The sequence below is a fragment of the Mytilus trossulus genome, chromosome 2, assembly GCF_036588685.1.
Source record: "Mytilus trossulus isolate FHL-02 chromosome 2, PNRI_Mtr1.1.1.hap1, whole genome shotgun sequence".
Classification (NCBI taxonomy): domain Eukaryota; kingdom Metazoa; phylum Mollusca; class Bivalvia; order Mytilida; family Mytilidae; genus Mytilus; species Mytilus trossulus.
In genome coordinates, this window is record NC_086374.1 from 34,675,644 (window position 1) to 34,695,631 (window position 19,988).

The 19,988-nt window shown below is 30.5% G+C and overlaps 1 protein-coding gene across 2 annotated transcripts in view; it reads right to left on the reverse strand.

Moving 5' to 3' along the window:
• LOC134707074 (receptor-type tyrosine-protein phosphatase N2-like) overlaps positions 1-19,988 on the reverse strand; it is a 126,115-nt gene that overhangs the window by 45,597 nt on the left and 60,530 nt on the right. For both annotated transcript variants that reach the window (XM_063566563.1, XM_063566562.1), the window contains exons 9-10: positions 18,282-18,364; positions 345-421 (exon numbers count right to left, since the gene is read on the reverse strand). In XM_063566563.1, coding sequence (XP_063422633.1) covers positions 345-421; positions 18,282-18,364 — 160 coding nt within the window. The remainder of the gene's footprint in view (positions 1-344; positions 422-18,281; positions 18,365-19,988) is intronic.

Below are 19,988 nucleotides of genomic sequence, written 5' to 3' on the forward strand. Positions count from 1 at the left end.
TCCTTCTGTAATGTTTCATCATGGTTATTCTAAACTTAAGAACTTCTAAATCCCCCTCAGTTTTTGGCTGGGTTTGTGTTGCCCAGTCTTTAGTAAACTAACATGTTAGTTTTCTATGTTGTCTTTTCCTTTTTAGCCATGGTCAGGATGGTGAAGTTAGTTTATTGTTTACTAATGAGTTTGAATGTTACTCTGGTATCTGTTTTAAAATCATAACAAGGATAAGGCTGTTGAATTGACAGCACACTAGATTTTCTGTATTTTATAAGGCACTTTCAGGCTTTTCTATGTGCAATATTCTATGCTCGTTTTCAAATACAATTTCATTGATATCAGATACATACCCCATTGCCAAGACCAATCTGTAATATCTCTACACCAGTTAGTCCACTTCTTGACAAGATCTCATCTTTCTTTGGTGCTGCAAAACATAATACAATTGTTTAATAAAAAAGCTTACTGAAACATATTTTTATACAAAAATACCAAAAAGTGGTATAATATATAAACAATGAAACAATTATCCACCAGAGTGTAAAAGACATGATTGTTAACAACTATATTTCATTATTTGGCCTTTAACAATGAGCAAAACCTATATACATCCTTGGGAGATGGAGTATGATTTTATTGTATTTTGGATCTAACCACAAACTTACCAATAGGAGGACATGATAAGTGAAAATTACACCAGAAAACTTAAAAGTCAAACCTGTGTATTTCAGAGGGAAGAAAAGAAGAAAAAGTACAAAATTGGTTTTCAAAGTCAAACAGTCTAAAAGTAATTAAAGAACCATATCAATATACCACAACTTAAACTCTTCAATATTCCAGGTAGAAAAAGTCATTTCAAAGTTTCTTACTGATTCATTTAAGGTATTAGTATGAGAGAAGTACTAAGTACAGTACTTTGAATCTGTAAAAGAAAATGGTATCAATGCAGGTATGAAATTTGAGATGATATGAAAATATGTGACACAGAAATTATAAGGCAGATCTAAAAATGAATTAGAATGTAATATTAAAACCAGACACATGAAACCTTGTATATATGTTTTTACATATTTAGTACATATGAAAAACTTCACTTTACAAGGTTTCTTCTAGAATGGGAGACCTCACAAGTATGACAAATGGATCATAGTCGTAGGAAAATATCTGTCAGAATCAAATTACAGGATATTAGCTATAACAGGACTACAGAAATATGGGGAGCCATAAAAAGTCAAGCTCATTAAAAAAGTTGTGAACAAAATGGGGAAAATATGTAACGTAGCATTAAATTTAACATGCTGAGCGTCAATTACCTATCAATTTTGTAATTTCTTATAAATTTAATGAATAGTGCGGTACTTCCAAATGAGAAAACAACGGACAATACACTTCATAAGAAAAGTACTCTTCAAATTTAATCCAATATTTCCAGGTCATTTTTCTAAATTTGTGGTAGACTTTCGAACGTTATGTGACCAAAGTTACATAAATTACCTTTTGCGTAAATGTTTTAGCTCTTACAAAGAAATTGAGGCAGCCATCATTTCTCATACCAAGATTTAATTAACCATGTCCAAATCGGTAAAGTTTCAGAAAAATACTAACTAAAATAAATACTATTTCAAATATCAGTAACACTTTAAAAAGTCTGTCAATTAAAGAAAACATTTTCAAGAAGAAAAAGTTATCAATTGTAATTTATCCCAAAATTCATTGTGAACAAACCCTTGGCCGTGAAAATTCATTAGATTTTTCTTTTTCTTTATTACATTAATTTTTCATATTCCCAATTCTCAACCAAAAAATGTCATATCTTTACTAATATTCATCTAATAATTAAATTTGTGTAAATTTTCATTACATTTTGACCTCTACAATATTCCCATGTTACTGTGGAGAAGAAAATTAATGCGCTCTACCATTAGGATGAAAATTAAATTTTTCAAGTCGACTGACGAATTACACAATGTGATGGTGTTTTTTATACAATTATCTCACAATGTTTATTTGACGATGATAAAACTAATAGACAAGGATAAAAACTTGAGCCAGCTTTTGAATTTTATTATCTTAAATCAATAAAACTCAATCCTAAACTGTGAAAGCATGCATTTTCACAAATTGACTGCAATTTTCTGTACGGCCAAATAGATCTATAAATTTGTTCATCTATTGTTATTATCTATAAAAGATACAGGAGTTGCAAGTGAATTGAGAGAATATTAATTCAAAGGAAGTGCCTTGGTGAACTGTACGGATCTAGCAATCTTTAAATCGCTAAAAATGTGAACCCAGATGCACTTGTTAAAGAGAGTTAAAGCAACCGATAAAAATGTTTAAGTATTTAAATTTATGATCAATTTTTAGGAGAACAATGTCTAGGTGAGTTTTTTTGCAGGTACAAAAAAAAAAGAACAAATTAACTCAGGAGACAGACAATTATTAACAGGAGGCTGAAAAAATATTGTATCACCTAATCTTAGCATAATGCATCGTATAATAAATTGTAACACTTTGTTAAGTCATATTGGCATTTACCACTTCACCATTACAGTTTAGATTGAGTCTATTCGCTTGCAGTCAATTCATTTCTTTTCAGTAGCATGTATACTGGTAAATAGCATGTATCCAGGTAAATAGCAGGTATACTGGTAAATAGCATGTATCCAGGTAAATAACAGGTATACTGTTAAATAGCATGTATCCAGGTAAATAGCATGTATACAGGTAAATAGCAGGTATATTGTTAAATAGCATGTATCCAGGCAAATAGCATGTATACAGGTAAATAATATGAATCCAGGTAAATAGCAGGTATACTGGTAAATAACATGTATCCAGGTAAATAACATGTATCCAGGTAAATAGCATGTATCAAAGTAAATAACATGTATCCAGGTAAATAGCATGTATACTGGTAAATAGCATGTATCCAGGTAAATAGCATGTATCCAGGTAAATAGCATGTATCCAGGTAAATAGCATGTATCCAGGTAAATAGCATGTATCCAGGTAAATAACATGTATCCAGGTAAATAACATGTATCCAGGTAAATAGCATGTATCAAGGTAAATAACATGTATCCAGGTAAATAGCATGTATCCAGGTAAATAGCATGTATCCAGGTAAATAACATGTATCCAGGTGAATAGCATGTATCCAGGTAAATAGCATGTATCCAGGTAAATAGCATATATCCAGGTAAATGTATACTGGTAAATAGCATGTATCCAGGTAAATAGCATGTATCCAGGTAAATGTATACTGGTAAATATCATGTATACTGGTAAATAGCATGTATCCAGGTAAATAGCATGTATCCAGGTAAATGTATACTGGTAAATAACATGTATCCAGGTAAATAGCATATATACTGGTAAATAGCATGTATACTGGTAAATAGTATGTATACTGGTAAATAGCATGTATCTAGGTAAATAGGAATGTATACTGGTAAATAGCATGTATCCAGGTAAATAGCATGTATACTGGTAAATAGCATGTATCCAGGTAAATAGCATGTATCCAGGTAAATAGCATGTATCCAGGTAAATGTATACTGGTAAATATCATGTATACTGGTAAATAGCATGTATCCAGGTAAATAGCATGTATCCAGGTAAATGTATACTGGTAAATAACATGTATCCAGGTAAATAGCATATATACTGGTAAATAGTATGTATACTGGTAAATAGCATGTATCTAGGTAAATAGGAATGTATACTGGTAAATAGCATATATACTGGTAAATAGCATGTATACTGGTAAATAGCATGTATCCAGGTAAATAGCATGTATCCAGGTAAATAGCATGTATCCAGGTAAATGTATACTGGTAAATATCATGTATACTGGTAAATAGCATGTATCCAGGTAAATGTATACTGGTAAATAACATGTATCCAGGTAAATAGCATATATACTGGTAAATAGCATGTATACTGGTAAATAGTATGTATACTGGTAAATAGCATGTATCTAGGTAAATAGGAATGTATACTGGTAAATAGCATGTATCCAGGTAAATAGCATATATACTGGTAAATAGCATATATACTGGTAAATAGCATGTATACTGGTAAATAGCATGTATCCAGGTAAATAGCATGTATACTGGTAAATAGCATGTATCCAGGTAAATAGCATGTATTCAGGTAAATAGCATGTATCCAGGTAAATAGAATGTATACTGGTATATAGCATGTATACTGGTAAATAGCATGTATCCTGAGGTAAATAACATGTATACTGGTAAATAGCATGTATCCAGGTAAATAGCATGTATACTGGTAAATAGCATGTATCCAGGTAAATAACATGTATACATGTAAATAGCATGTATACAGGTAAATAGCATGTATCCAGGTTAATAGAATGTATACTGGTAAATAGCATGTATCCTGGTAAATATCATGTATCCAGGTAAATAGCATATATACTGGTAAATAGCATATATACTGGTAAATAGCATATATACAGGTAAATAGCATGTATACAGGTAAATAGCATGTATCCAGGTAAATAGAATGTATACTGGTATATAGCATGTATCCTGGTAAATATCATGTATCCAGGTAAATAGCATATATACTGGTAAATAGCATATATACTGGTAAATAGCATATATACAGGTAAATAGCATGTATACAGGTAAATAGCATGTATCCAGGTAAATAGAATGTATACTGGTATATAGCATGTATACTGGTAAATAGCATGTATCCTGAGGTAAATAACATGTATACTGGTAAATAGCATGTATCCAGGTAAATAGCATGTATCCAGGTAAATAACATGTATACAGGTAAATAACATGTATACTGGTAAATAGCATGTATCCAGGTAAATAGCATGTATACTGGTAAATAGCATGTATCCAGGTAAATAGCATGTATACTGGTAAATAGCATGTATCTTGAGGTAAATAACATGTATACTGGTAAATAGCATGTATCTTGAGGTAAATAACATGTATACTGGTAAATAGCATGTATCCAGGTGAATAGCATGTATCCAGGTAAATAGCATGTATACTGGTGAATAGCATGTATCCAGGTAAATAACATGTATACTGGTAAATAGCATGTATCCTGAGGTAAATAACATTTATACTGGTAAATAGCATGTATACTGGTAAATAGCATGTATCCAGGTAAATAGCATGTATACTGGTAAATAGCATGTATCCAGGTAAATAGCATGTATACTGGTAAATAGCATGTATCTTGAGGTAAATAACATGTATACTGGTAAATAGCATGTATCCAGGTAAATAGCATGTATCCAGGTGAATAGCATGTATCCAGGTAAATAGCATGTATACTGGTGAATAGCATGTATCCAGGTAAATAACATGTATACTGGTAAATAGCATGTATCCTGAGGTAAATAACATTTATACTGGTAAATAGCATGTATACTGGTAAATAGCATGTATCCAGGTAAATAGCATGTATACTGGTAAATAGCATTAAATAGCATGTATACTGGTAAATAGCATGTATACTGGTAAATAGCATGTATCCTGAGGTAAATAGCATGTATACTGGTAAATAGCATGTATCCTGAGGTAAATAGCATGTATCCAGGTAAATAACATGTATACTGGTAAATAGCATGTATCCAGGTAAATAACATGTATACTGGTAAATAGCATGTATCCTGAGGTAAATAGCATGTACCTAGGTAAATAACATGTATACTGGTAAATAGCATGTATCCAGGTAAATAACATGTATCCTGAGGTAAATAGCATGTATACTGGTAAATAACATGTATCCTGAGGTAAATAGCATGTATACTGGTAAATAACATGTATACTGAGGTAAATAGCATGTATACTGGTAAATAGCATGTATACTGGTAAATAACAACTACTGAACAGAGCTTTATGGGCTGCAACAGACATTACTCAATTACTTTGCTTTTTACTTAAATTTACAGTTTAATAGACAAAACTTTTGTTTATATAGATTCGACCGTTGGTTTTCCCGTTTGAATGGTTTTACACTAGTAATTTTGGGGCCCTTTATAGCTTGTTGTTTGGTGTGAGCCAAGGCTCCGTGTTGAAGGCAGTACTTTAACCTAAAATGGTTTACTTTTTAAATTGTTATTTGGATGGAGAGTTGTCTCATTGGCACTCACACCACATCTTCCTATATCTATAAACAACAAGGAAAACAAATAAAAGAGTCATTGATAATATCTGGTACCTTTAATTTACTTACATCCAAAATGTACTACATGTTACAAATCACCCGTTCAAGTCTTGATGCTAACAACGCATAAGATAAAATCCACAATAAAACTTAACCTAATGCACTTACACAATCAACAAACTATGAGAAAAGTATCAATTTGGTAGTAAAGATTAAGATTTTTAATATATAAATGGAAAAGTTGTGCTAAAAACCAATATCCTGGTGATGTTTTCTATACTAATTCTTTATCAGACCCTATTATATCAATGTAAAGTCTTGCATGTTTGTCTCTATAAAGTGAAGTAATCATCTGACATTATGCTGTTTTCTAATTATGGTCCAACATAATATTCATTTAAGCTTTATCACATTTGTTGGGCATGTTAATGGATGTTGTACATAGAATCCTAATTAATGTAACACCAATTACCTTAATTACAGGTAGGAACGAAAGGCTTAATAAGTACCTTTACGAAATACAGTATCAGTGTCAATGTCAGTGATTAGAAAGGTAGAATGGTCTCATCATTATATTAAAAGATTTGTTTTTAGCGCATATCCTATTTGATCTCTTTTATTTATCCTAATTTGCCTAAATTTATTATTTTAGAAAGTTTCAAGCTGCGTATGAGATTAAGACACACAGTTTTGTTCCTCAGGGTATAAACAAATTGAGAAATAATCCCAGCTGACTAGAAAAATCTGTATATATGTAGTGAAGTGTACATAGCCCTTTCTTGTAAAATCGTCTTTGAATCAATATGGATACCATTATATCTAAATATAAGTTATTTCCCTTGACAAATTAATGCCAATGAGAAATGTAAAGGATGAATGGTATTCAATGCCTTTGAAGGAGTATACATCACATAATTGTTCCCTTTTATATAGCTTTTCAAGCTGAAATTTAAAATCAAAATCATCATCACAATATGTATAACAGCTAATACAATGACTCTTAAATGACAAAATGACTGAGACCAATCATTCTTTTTAAATTGTTACAAGAAACCAGACTAGTTTTTGTATGCCAAGGAACAGTAGAAATAACCATATTTTGATTTTAAAAGTATAACTCCATTTCAATAGAAAGTTTGACCTTAAATATGAAGTCTGGTTTTTTTCAAGATGAAAATTATTTAGTCTCTACATAAACAATTACATGTAACAAAATGTAGGAAAATAGAACAATTTTTGTGAAGTTTTGTATAGAGCATTTTATGTTCTACTTTTGTAAAATACAGCTTTAAAGTATGAAATATGTAGTGGAAACACAGAAATAATCTCCTAAAACAATTTTTTTTCTCTCTTTAACTAAACAATCTTCAAGCATTATAGTCTTTATAACAACTCCTTACTAATCTATTTATGGATACAAGATTTTTTGTTATGTTAGGAATTTTTAAATTTGTATGATTTATGAATTGCATCTATTTCAATAATAGAATCAGACATTTTTGAGACCAAGCAAACAATTTTCTTCTTTCTAATTCTTTTCCTGATAATCCCTACAATATAACAAGAAAATCACAATATTCTTTCCAATTATATCTGTAAAAGTCAATCTTTCTACACCTTCAAGGTAATTTTTCAACATCTAAATGTGGAGTAATATTTCAAAATCGTCAGTTAAGGGATTCATCATCTTACCACTAGGAAAATAATGACTTTTCCATAATGCAATTGATCTATGAAGCCTAACAAGGCCCTATCGGCCATATCCATTTTTCTAACTAATTTGTAAATTTTCTGCCGCATCTTGCTAGCGATCCAATAGTTTCTAACTTCATTTACACCTAAAGGCAACAAAGTCGTTATTGATGTCTTCTACAAAAGATTTTCTTTTCCTTTCTGTTAATGATGGGTTACCATGGTAACGTAATTGTTTTTGACAGGACCAAAAGACTTGATATTTTTTTTCTTAAAAAAACATATGGCTGCGCAGTCCAAGATTCACATGCAATTAACTATAGTGTTCGCCTGATCACCAAAAGCAATGAAATTGCATAACATAATTTTGTTCCCTAATAACCACCTTTTTATAAAACATTAATATAGGATGGGGGTATTATTTCATTAGATGTTTCTCCTTATTCATTTTGCTAGCTTATTTCTTTTCACATTAATATGTAAAGAACTCATTATTAGATTCATGTTTTAAGTAATGGAACCTACAAGGAGTAATGGAAAATATTCAGTCATATATGATAGCATTGGATATACCCTTACTGCAATCATATAATTGTTTTAGGTGTGTAAAGCAAGATTCAGTCATATTTCAAGCTTTTTATGTAACATTTGACTTATAATTTTTACAATTGAACTAGTGATATAATCCAATGTTAGAGTGAACAGTTCCTGTTTAAAAAAAAAGTAATTTAATTGCCCTTTTAGATCTATATTTTAAACAAACAATATTGAAGCTCTTATGATGTTTTTATGTTGTTATTTGTGACAATTGATTGCTATTTAATTGTATGATGAACTTCAAATTCATAATTTTCACCTGCTTTTGCAGTAGAGATCGGTTTTTGTTCATCATTCATCATATCTTAACTACCCTTGACTAAATATGGACCTAATTCACCTGCTTTGTCACATTTAAGACAGGTATTCCTCTGTTTTATAGATGTGAAAATAATATCTAATAATCTTATTGTTTTGACTTCTATTTTACAAAGTTTTGACACCAGTTCACTGTGAGCGGACGTTTACCATTTTAACTTATTTGCTGTAATAATTTTACTAACTTTGTACTAATGCATCAATACCAATAGAAGAACTTTACCTAATATTTGCATGGCTTTCATTCAAATTAAATTTTCTTTCTCATCTTAATATGGTCATGTTTTTCTTGAGGAATGACCTTATATTACCACATCAACATATGCCCTTCATTCTTACTAGTACATGATTTTGAAAACATTTCATGATACTTTATTTCAATAGTACTTTTCTAAACAGAGCATTATTACATGTTTGTTTTTTTAATGGAAAGTACAAAGTGCAATCACTTAGCAAAAATAAATTTTAGTCTTTTATTTCAAATTTCCTTCAAATTAGAACTCTTTTTTCAACAGCGATAAAAAAATTGGTAATTTGCTCTGCTTGGTTCAATATGTTACTAATGAGGAGAAATTTTCTGGCTCTATGGAGATAATTAGGATTGGTTAAATTGTAACCCTTGTCAAGAAACTCTCCAAATTACTGCCTGCACATGTGATCATCTTCAACAACAAAAAGCAATCCTTGTTCAATTTGGTGAAATAACTTTCTTACTAACACAGCTATTTATTTGTAAGCCTTGAGGCTTCTGTCTTACAATGAACCAAGAAGATTTTGTAAGATCTGTCAGGCCATCATCAGCTGTTATGTGCAGAAAATTAATCTCATTTCACACCTGATGAACGAAAACTGGAAAATTAATCTTAAAGATTGGTGTCAAAATCTTTAATACCGGTTGTCTCAAGTCGTCATTGGAATTTGTTGTTATTCATCTAAAAAGATGCCTCAAACCAAGTTCATGCCAAAGAAAGTTTATCCTGTCTTCTAAATTTTATCTTAAAGTCACCTAAAGTGGACTTAGTAATCATATGCAGCATTTATATGCCATAAACAGCTCCTAAATTATATCTTAGAAAAACATTTACAGCTACAACAAACCTGCTGAATTAAAACTTATGTATTTTTAACTTTTTAAAAAAATCCCAAAACAAACAACTAAAACAATTTTTTTTTTTTGACTTTGGACTTTTATAAAGCCTTTTGAGCACATCCATGCATTCAAACCAAATGCTATATTTTTTGTTTGTTTAATGATAATGGGATTTTGAAATGGGAAACTCCAAATATCATTTGATAGATAAAATAAATTAGGAATATGTCCATGGGACACAGATGATGCCCCTGCTTGCATATCATATAAAAATATAAAGGGAAATAACTGAAGAGAGGGAAAAGTGACAATACCAACATTTGTACTTGATCTGAGTTTTGTGGTAATAAGTATTATGTATTTAAGTCTCATGACATTTAGTTGAGACAGAAAATGATAAATTCAGCATTTTTTTCATTTTAAATGGGGCATAACTCAAGAAAGGTAAAAGTGAAAACATCGTAATCAAATGTGTTTCTCATTTCTCATTTTTTTTATATAGATAAGACTGTTGGTTTTCCTGTTTGAGTGGTTTTACACTAGTAATTTTAGGGTCTTTATTCAAAGCTTGTTGTTCAGTGTGAGCCAAGGATCCGTGTTGAAGGCCGTACATTGACCTATAATGGTTTACTTTTTTAAATTGTTATTTGGATGGAGAGTTGTCTCATTGGCAATCACACCACATCTTCCTATATCTATTGAAGGATGCTCGCTACATGCTTGTAAAAAATATGCAAACTGCATTCATGCAAGATGCTTAAAGACTTATAACTAGCAAACTGCATGCATGCAGTAACATTAACTGTACAAAGAGTCAATGCAATCAAACTGCATGCATGCAAAAATAATTGTTGAGAGCAAACTGCATGCATGCAATATTAACTGTTGAGCGCAAACTGCATGCATGCAATGTTAACTGTTGAGAGCAAACTGCATGCATGCAATATTAACTTGGAGAGCAAACTGCATACATGGTACATACAAGAAATTATCAATGAGTATTCCAACAATGTAGTCTTAGATATAAGTTGATATTGGCTTGAAACTAGCTGTCAGTATCTGTGTGTACTTTGTGTTTTTGTTGTTGATAGAGATGTATTAGTTCCTTCCAAATGTGTTGGTTTTTTTGTGTTAGATGTTGAAGGTTGTATGGTTACCTATAACTGAACTGACAACATCCACTTCATCTGTAGTTTTGTGGATAGTTATCTCATTGGCAATCATACCATCATTTGTTGTTTCTATAACTTGGGAAAAAACTAACAATTTTGATGTCATAAGATTCTTGTCTTGAAATTTTTTTATTTAAAAAAACAATGCGACTATTATCTTAAAGTTTTTTATTGTAAAATATATTTACAAAACAAACATTTAGAAATTACCAAACCATTTAACAATAAAACTGCTAGATTTTCATTTCCTTAAATGATCGTGGAAAAGATTTACACAAACAAAAAATGTCCATTATACCTAATTTGTCTTGGTTGTTGAGTTCTAAGAAAAATGCAATAAAAGGAGTCTTATTCTACAGTTGAAATCTTGTTTTTTACAGAAATTCAAACTAACATGGAGATACATATTGATTACTGATTAGCAACTCCAGAGTTGTTGGATTTTGATCGATTTTTAATTTTCTTTAAATAATGAAACATCCATGAAGAAAATAGTGTCATTATAAAAAGAGAAATAAAACTCAAAATGAAAAGTTGAATTAGAAATTAATGGAGAAAATGATGTATAATTAGAGGCTCCAAGTACGCAGGTACTAAAGCTTTTTCATTGTGATTTCTCTTTTCCTCCTTTGCTATTTACTCCACAATATTGCAGAAAAAACAAACATTAACTAAATAATATGTCATGTCATACAATGACTATTGCTTAAAATGGTTCTTTGTCAGGTAAGCAAAACACTTGTGAAAGGTTTATCATTACTAACATGATGTCCATTTATCATCAAAATTGAGATCTAAGGTAAGAGAGAAAAAAAAATTAAGTTATTTTATTTTTACATCATTGATAAGACAGAATGATGAAAAATAGTTGACTATGAAAATTTTAGTTCAAAAAGGGAACTTAGGGAGACAATACTTGTGTTGTTTATACCCTTAATTTCAATAAAAAAAACATTCTAATTTAATCAAATATATATTCTTTTATATTCTAGTCTGATTTCTGGATATTGTTGATAATTTAATGTTAAGAATTTTGTTTTAAGGGTCTGAGACAGTATATAATTCATAAAGAGGCTTAAATAACCGTGATAAAATAAAAACTGTTTAAGTCTTAAAAGAACAAATTTGTACTATAATTCCTTGTCCTGAAGATCAGAATGTCTACGACAGGAAACACAGACACAATTTATTCTTAGAATCTTGTGTCAAGCAGGGAAGGCTGTCTACCAAGGGACTTACAGACAAGCCTGATGGCAGTGTTCTTATAGTTTCTATACATTTACATTATAACAGATCAGAGCACGATGTACCTATTATATCAACTTCCTGTACATCCTCTTAATTATCTGTATATACAACATCAAAACAAGACCAAAACCCGCAAGACATTGAAATAATGAGAGCTGTAGTAATAATCTCAAACTAAAGCACAGGAAACAGAATGAAAAAAGCAAGGAAGTTGTCTTATTAAATACAGAGATACTATCTTGTGGAAGTAATTATTTTTTTTCTACAGACAACAGGGTATAATACATTGTATCAAATCTATAATAACACCACAAATGTTGCAATTAGTCATTGAGCTCCTTTAACTTACTGTCCACTATCACTGTCAGTATCGGTTAATCAGATCACAAGCAACGTTTCTATAGGACTCACAGACTTTGTGATCTACGATTACGAGGGGAATCTGTTTCAGCTGCCCCATGGGTTATTATAATTTAATCTTCTTTTACAATAAGACTTATGCGGGTGCGGGAATTTCTCGCTACATTGAAGACCTGTTGGTGACCTTCTGTTGTTGTGTTTTTTTATTTTGGTCGGGTTGTTGTCTCTTTGACACATTCCCCATTTCCATTCTCAATTTTATTATGATTTCAAGCATTTATTTAACACCATAAGATTTTTAAAAACAAAACAAATAAGGAAAATTATAAGATAATTGAATTTTTTCAGTTTAAATGGGCTGAGTTTTAATAAGGACAGTTTCTGTACTTTCAACAGTGTAGATAAAAAAAAGAAGAATATGTATGAGAAGAGCAATGTACTTGCCCAAGATTTGCTATTTTAGAACTGAAAAGGGGACATTACTCTAGAATGATAAATGACTCAATTCTTAAATCTGAATTATGTCTATGGTTTGTGCTTCTCTAAGCATTGCATATGAGTTTTATAAAATTTGAAGAAGACAATCTTAGCTAGAGAGCAGAAATGAAAAAGAATGCAATTTTCCAAGTTAAGAGATATATACATCTGTGAGTTTTAGTTAATCTGCACTGTTAACAATTGTTATAAAATTTTGATGGATTCTGCTACAACCTTACAAGCTGACATGTTGTAAGTCCTACTCAGCAGGTCACTGATATACAAAACTAGGTTTTATATCTCAGTAACATGCTACAGTCCTGAATATGAATGTAATGTTTGCTTCTAGATGCACTGCAGCCATCAAACAATCAATCACTTTTCATTGCAGGTTAGTTTATAATGTATATCAATTCAATATCACTGATATCTAGGGCATTAAATTTACCCCTCACACAACCCAACAATGTCTTGAGAATGACCATTTCATATTTTTTGTATACCTATAACATCTAAGTTCAACAAAGTTGGCAGAAACTTCCTAATTCAAATGGCTTTTAGTTATTTCAATCTAATAATATATTTTCTCAATGCCTTTGAGCCCACACTTTTATTACACAAGAATTGATTTACGTCAACATGTTTTGCAATAATGACTTATTTCCTGTGCCTAAAATTTTGTCAGCTTTTTGTTTCAGACAAACTCAATTTTCTTTACAAAAATGCTTGTAGCGAATTTTAAACATCAATTTCATTTCTGTCTTAAAGCTAGATATTACATCTACTCATTAGAAGTCTTTTTTCTTAAATTACATGTCCTAATGAAAGTGCTGCAGGTTTTATGACAAATTGTCAAGTTCACTTTGGCTAACGACAGCTTACTAATAACCGAAGTACATTTTGAGAAAATTAAGTTTCAACACAACTTTTTCTTGGAATAAACAGTTTTCCCTTGATATCTGTATTTTTTGCTATTTCATAAATGTTTATGATGTTGTAATAAAAGAACAGTTATGAGTTACATAATATCTGCATTTATGCAAGTTTATAATGTTTACATAGTAAAATTTAACTTTGATATTATATATTTTTTGTCTTTTTACTTGAATGTTTCGTATAACATATAATTGGATCTTTCCAGCATTTTCTGTACCAAGTCAGGAATATAACAGTTGTTATCCATTTGGAATTTTCTTCTGAATTAAGTATTTTTTTATTTTACTTTTTTATATGTTGAAGATTTTTTGATGATAAAAGACTGATGGAGGAACAAACAGACCAAAAAACATAATCCCCATAAATGGGGCATAAAAATAAGGAGATGTGGTGTGATTGCTTATAAGACAACTATCCACCAGAGTTGAAATGAAGTAAATATGTCTGTCTTTGGTAAGGATTCATTAAAGCCTACTTTAGTTATTGTCACACATTGGATGGACAGACAAAATGCTATAATATGTCTGTCTTTGACAGGCCTATGAAAGCTACATCCTTAATGAATGTGACAACTTCTCGATAAACTACACAGTCAATCTTTATTAAGAAACATTTATGCATGGTAAATTGCATTGTTTTTTTGTCAGTCATAAAACTAGATCAGTATGCATTACTACACTTTCTGTAAATGCTTCAATCAAGCTGAAAGACCCACAAATATAATTTGAAAATGAGAAGGATTTCTTCAACTACTCTTTTGTTGAGGGACCAATACGTGATCAGTTTAATAGAAAGGGAAAATAATTGTTAATATAAAACCACAAATGAGACTTGTACATAATAATAGTGTATGAAGCCATTCTATTCTTAGTAGGTTACTCTTGTCACATTTTGTATCTAATAACCAATTTTAAGAGATTAACTCTTCTTTTTGTAGTTCTATATAGGGTCGAAAAGATCTGAACAAATTTACACTTAAAATACTGATACAATAAAACTTCACGAAAGTGACATTCAATAATAATCATTCCATTTCCCTTCAATAGGAAATAACCAGTTAATCAAGTTGATTTTTTGGCTTTCTATTTGTTTATTTATCTACAAATTGCATAAATTGTGATAAAATTGTTATAGAGAGTTTTGTGCAGTTGTGTTTGGAAAAAGATCATCACATGATTGTTTTAAGCCAACCAAAGTGACAAAATCCTTTTGAAAAATCTAAGCGATGATCCAATTTTTTACAGATAAGAAATCTTTGGGAAAGATCATAAAATCAGCAAAAAATTTCCAATACGTCACTTGACATTGAAGATACAAAATAGAGGGACTTTTCATAAAGGTATTTTTTGTTGGAACTTGGAGGTTATATGATAGTTTTTATTTACTTAATATATAGTACAAGTTTTCCGTACAAGGCTAAATATTCTATCTAGAATCAAATAAATCATTCCAAATGGGAACAAAGAAATTGTACTACAATGTAAATATTATTCCTTTTTTGGATTATTGTTGCAGAATTTGTGGAAATACCAGGCATTAATCAATAATGGTAGAACAAATATACATCAAATAAGGGCAGCCAAATTAATTCTGGAATCACCTTGTGATACCCTTCAGATAAACTGTTTGAAAATATATCTTGGCTTTGATTTAGTGATCATTAAGTCTTCCATAAGGCCTTATATGTACATAGATGTTAATATGGATCTATTCCATAATATCTGTCCAACAAAATCTCTTATGTAACAAATAGATATGGAATGCAACTAGGATCAAATACAATCCAATTACTGATTATACCAAAGACAAGAACAAGCATTTTTATAAAGGTCTTTTACATCTCTGGTCAAGATATCTAGAAAATCTTCCTGAATCACTGTGACATATGTCAAATATAAATACTTTAAATCCAACTGTTTTTATAAGTTAGCTTTTGCATGAAATTATTAAATGAATGTATTCAAAGCAAAAATTAAATGGACAATGTATTCATGTGTCTACACAGAAGATGCCCCCAGTTCTATATAAATTAATGTTATAAAGAGGCATAACTGAAAAAAGTTAAATGTGATCGACACCATCCAAATTAGAACTTGATCTCAGTTTTGTGTTTATAAGCATTGTGTATAAGTTCTATAACATTTGGTTGTGGCAAACTAAAGATAGAGAACCGAAACCAATTTTGGGATTTACAGACGGACAAGGGTATTAATGTCCCAACAGGGAAAGGCAGGAGGATAACAATTAATTTCCTATGCATTATTCATAATATTCATTTGTTTTTTTCGAATTATGTGGGATACATTGTTAGTCAAGTGTGAGGGCCTTAAGGGAGCATACTGATTGTAAAATTTGAGCTAATCCTCTTCGAAAAAAAGGATCATTAATATTTTTATATTAAACAAGTCAAGAATGGTTTTACAAACGTCTTCTATTTGGCTTTAAACTGTTATTATTTACATAAAATTAAAATCTAAAACTGCAGCTGTAGTGCACAAATCTCATTACTGAAATGAGCATTTAAGCATATTTTACTCCGAAATCTTAATGCACAATGTAGTTTAAACAATTCCTTTCCACAAATGAGGTCCAACTCTTGTTTTGACCTTATTTCATGGCATCTATTAGGAATTTTGCACTAAGCATTTAGTGCGGTGGTGTGTCATTAAAACAATGCAGCAAACTTAAAATCAATTTAAATGGTGGTATTTTTAACCCACCTTCACTAAACAATAAAGGATTTACATAAAAAGGAAGGATTAACTTTAAATTGACAATATTCTGTTTATTTTACTGCAAAAACTCACGATTTTAAAATGAGAAACAAAATAAATGTAGGAGCAAGAAAATCAATACCTAATAAAACACAAAGTTTATTTGTTTTGGTACAATACAGTGATTTATTTTCTAGACAGGATTAAAATCTTTTAATGGAAAAGTGAAATGCATGACCAAGTACTCGAGTCGTGCTCATTCTCCTTGTAGAATGACTAATATCGACAATCTTAGAAGAAATAAAATAAAATTACGACCTTCATATAAAAAAAAGACAAATTGTCACAAAGTAATATGGTTGAAAAATAACTTCCAAATCCTCAATTAACGACATTTTTGTCAATCTCCAAATCAATCGACAGTAAACTTTGCTGATTCAGCAATTTTAGGAATGTTTTAAGTAATTTGCAGATAATAAACTATTTCAAAGATAGTACTCCTAATGAAAATTTGTTACTTTCTTTAGGCAAAATTGTTCATGATGTAATTTTGATAATTAAATCTTAAATGTGTGCATCAATTTACTTCTGTAATTTTTAAAAGAACGAAAGGAAAGGCAATGTTTTATAAACCACTTCCTTCATTGGATCCAATCATTTATTCATTGTGTCAAAATATGTATTCAGAGGGATTGATGATGTGTTAGGCAAAACTAAATGATTTTGTAGTATAAATAAAATTTTAATATAAAGTGTTGACACCGAGAGATTTCTGGCTTATTGCTATGTCAATGGTATTAATGCAAATGCTTAAATTGTAATACCACTTCTACTTCAGACTCCAGTATGCAATACTTAAGGAGTCTAAAAGCCATGCCTCAGATCTTGCAGAGTCAATAAACCATGACTGAAGGGACATGGTCATATCATATCCTTCAATATGAGATGTGCCAAATACTAATACAACTGCATACCTGATTTATAATATGTCTCTTTGGCACGTTCCCCATTTCCATTTTCCATTTTATATTTCATATCATAGTAAATTGTTCCCCTTACTCTGAACTTAACGAACTTAAACATGCAAATTATGGAAAATCTTGTTCTACTTTGGTTTTTTGAAACATACCTCAAATAATGGACAGCATATTTAAAAGACTATATCTATATGATGAAAATCTATTTTCTTCCACATCATTTGAACTCTAGTGGACACTTCTCATTGGCTATCATACATCATCTTGTCACTTGAACTGGCAATCATACCACATTTCGTCATTTGAACTAGCAATCATACCATGTCTTATTATTTGAACTCTAAATACATAGTTCTCCTTGGCAATAATAGCTAATCTAATTAATTTTATATTAAATAAAGGCTGTTGAACATGATATATACGACAAAGACCACAGACTGACATTTTCCCTCATGCTGATCTTTTGACTTAAAGCTAAAGTTTCATGCAATATTTTGATTTCTTACTCACCTTTGAATAATGAGATAAAGCAATTGAGACTTACCAGCTTCCTTAACTACAGCCTCAGCATCTCTACCATTGGTGTAGTCAGGATCAACCTTCCACCATATTCTACTTTTATCTTCTCTACAAATAGAAAAAGTTTTAATTGTAATATACGGTCTTAAAAATTATAACAACAGCCTGAACCACAATATTTTCCCAACTGTTAGTCCTAAGACTGATTGACAAGGCATTTGTACCTGTGTGTTCAATCATCAAAAATCAACTTAATGAGAACTGTTTAATGAAATGCTTTCATAAAGGTACAAAAAATGTCTCCATATGAAAAGAAATTTCAACATTTAAGTTTCCAAAAATCAGTTTGCATAAAAATTTCAAACATGTATCACAAATTACAAAGGTATAATTGAACAGATAATATTGGCTCAAACTAATCAATCTGCAGAAGACCTCAATAAAAAAAAATATAATTTATCCTGATTAAACACAAATTGAAGAACTCACACAAGACAGTTTTTTTTTTATCATGAAAATTTGAAGGTTTCAGCTTAGAATAACCATAACTTGTTTTTCTTTCAATATTTCTCAATCACATTTTTGTTTTATAGAAAGTACAAAAAAGAAGAAAGAGGTAGATTTTTTTTTCTTGAAGAAAACCAAATAAATTCATAAATTTAATGAGTTTTTATGTTTTAATCCTTCAGAAGTCTGGAGATAAAGAGCCTTATACTTGTGCACCAAGATATATTTCAGATAGATCAGACATGTTCTGACTAGCTTACAGCTTACATACAATGAATATTGTAATGTGCTAATTATCTCTCTCCAACATCAAAGTCCAATTAAAATCCTTCCTAATAATGGCTATCAAAGCAAAATGTATAAAATATGGAAATGAATGAGTCCATAATGAATAGGCGTAATACTAATCCTAAATCATAATACATGTTGTTCTTATTAATAATCTCTCTAGACACATTACCCTGTTAAAACGTGATCTGGCTTTTTCTAGGAAGCTGTTTGTGAAGTACATACTCTTCTCAGAAAACCAATTGCTAAGTTTAAAATTATAGCTCATTTGTAATTTCAAAATTTATTACTATTATAACGGTAAAAGAGATTCCTTAGTATAAATGCACATGTTCAACTGGTGATATTGTTTTATTAATCAAACTTCCTGGTACTCTCATTATCAATTCATGTTGATGTTGATACCAAATCAGAAGAGAGACTGAGTCAAGTTTAATAGTATTTTATAGGTAATAAATCTAAAGTGTGAGCCATATCTCAATGACTAGAATTCTGTGACTGGCAGGTAAAATTTAAGCTCCCCTATTTCATTTTGATGTTCACAACTTTGAAAGGTAAAGTTGTCAATAGAGGCTCCAAGCAGCTTGACTACCTAATCGGGTAAATTATTCGTTTCTGATCAATGATTTGTCATAAAGACAGCAAACTTTGACTCACTGTGTCAAGGAAAGACCTTAAATGTCATTTCAAATCATTCAATGACCAAAACTATTATCAAAGCAACAAGAGAACATTGCCAATACTTAATAAGAATTGCATTCATTTTTGCCATTGAACAGTAACAACATACTAAAATTTTAAAAGCTTTGGTTGATAGGACCAAATGTTATCGCATGGAAATCACATAAGGTGCAGTGCAAAGACGATAACCACAGAACCCTGAATGTGAATGTGCCTATATCCTTCTCAATATTGTCATCACTAACAAAATAGTAAT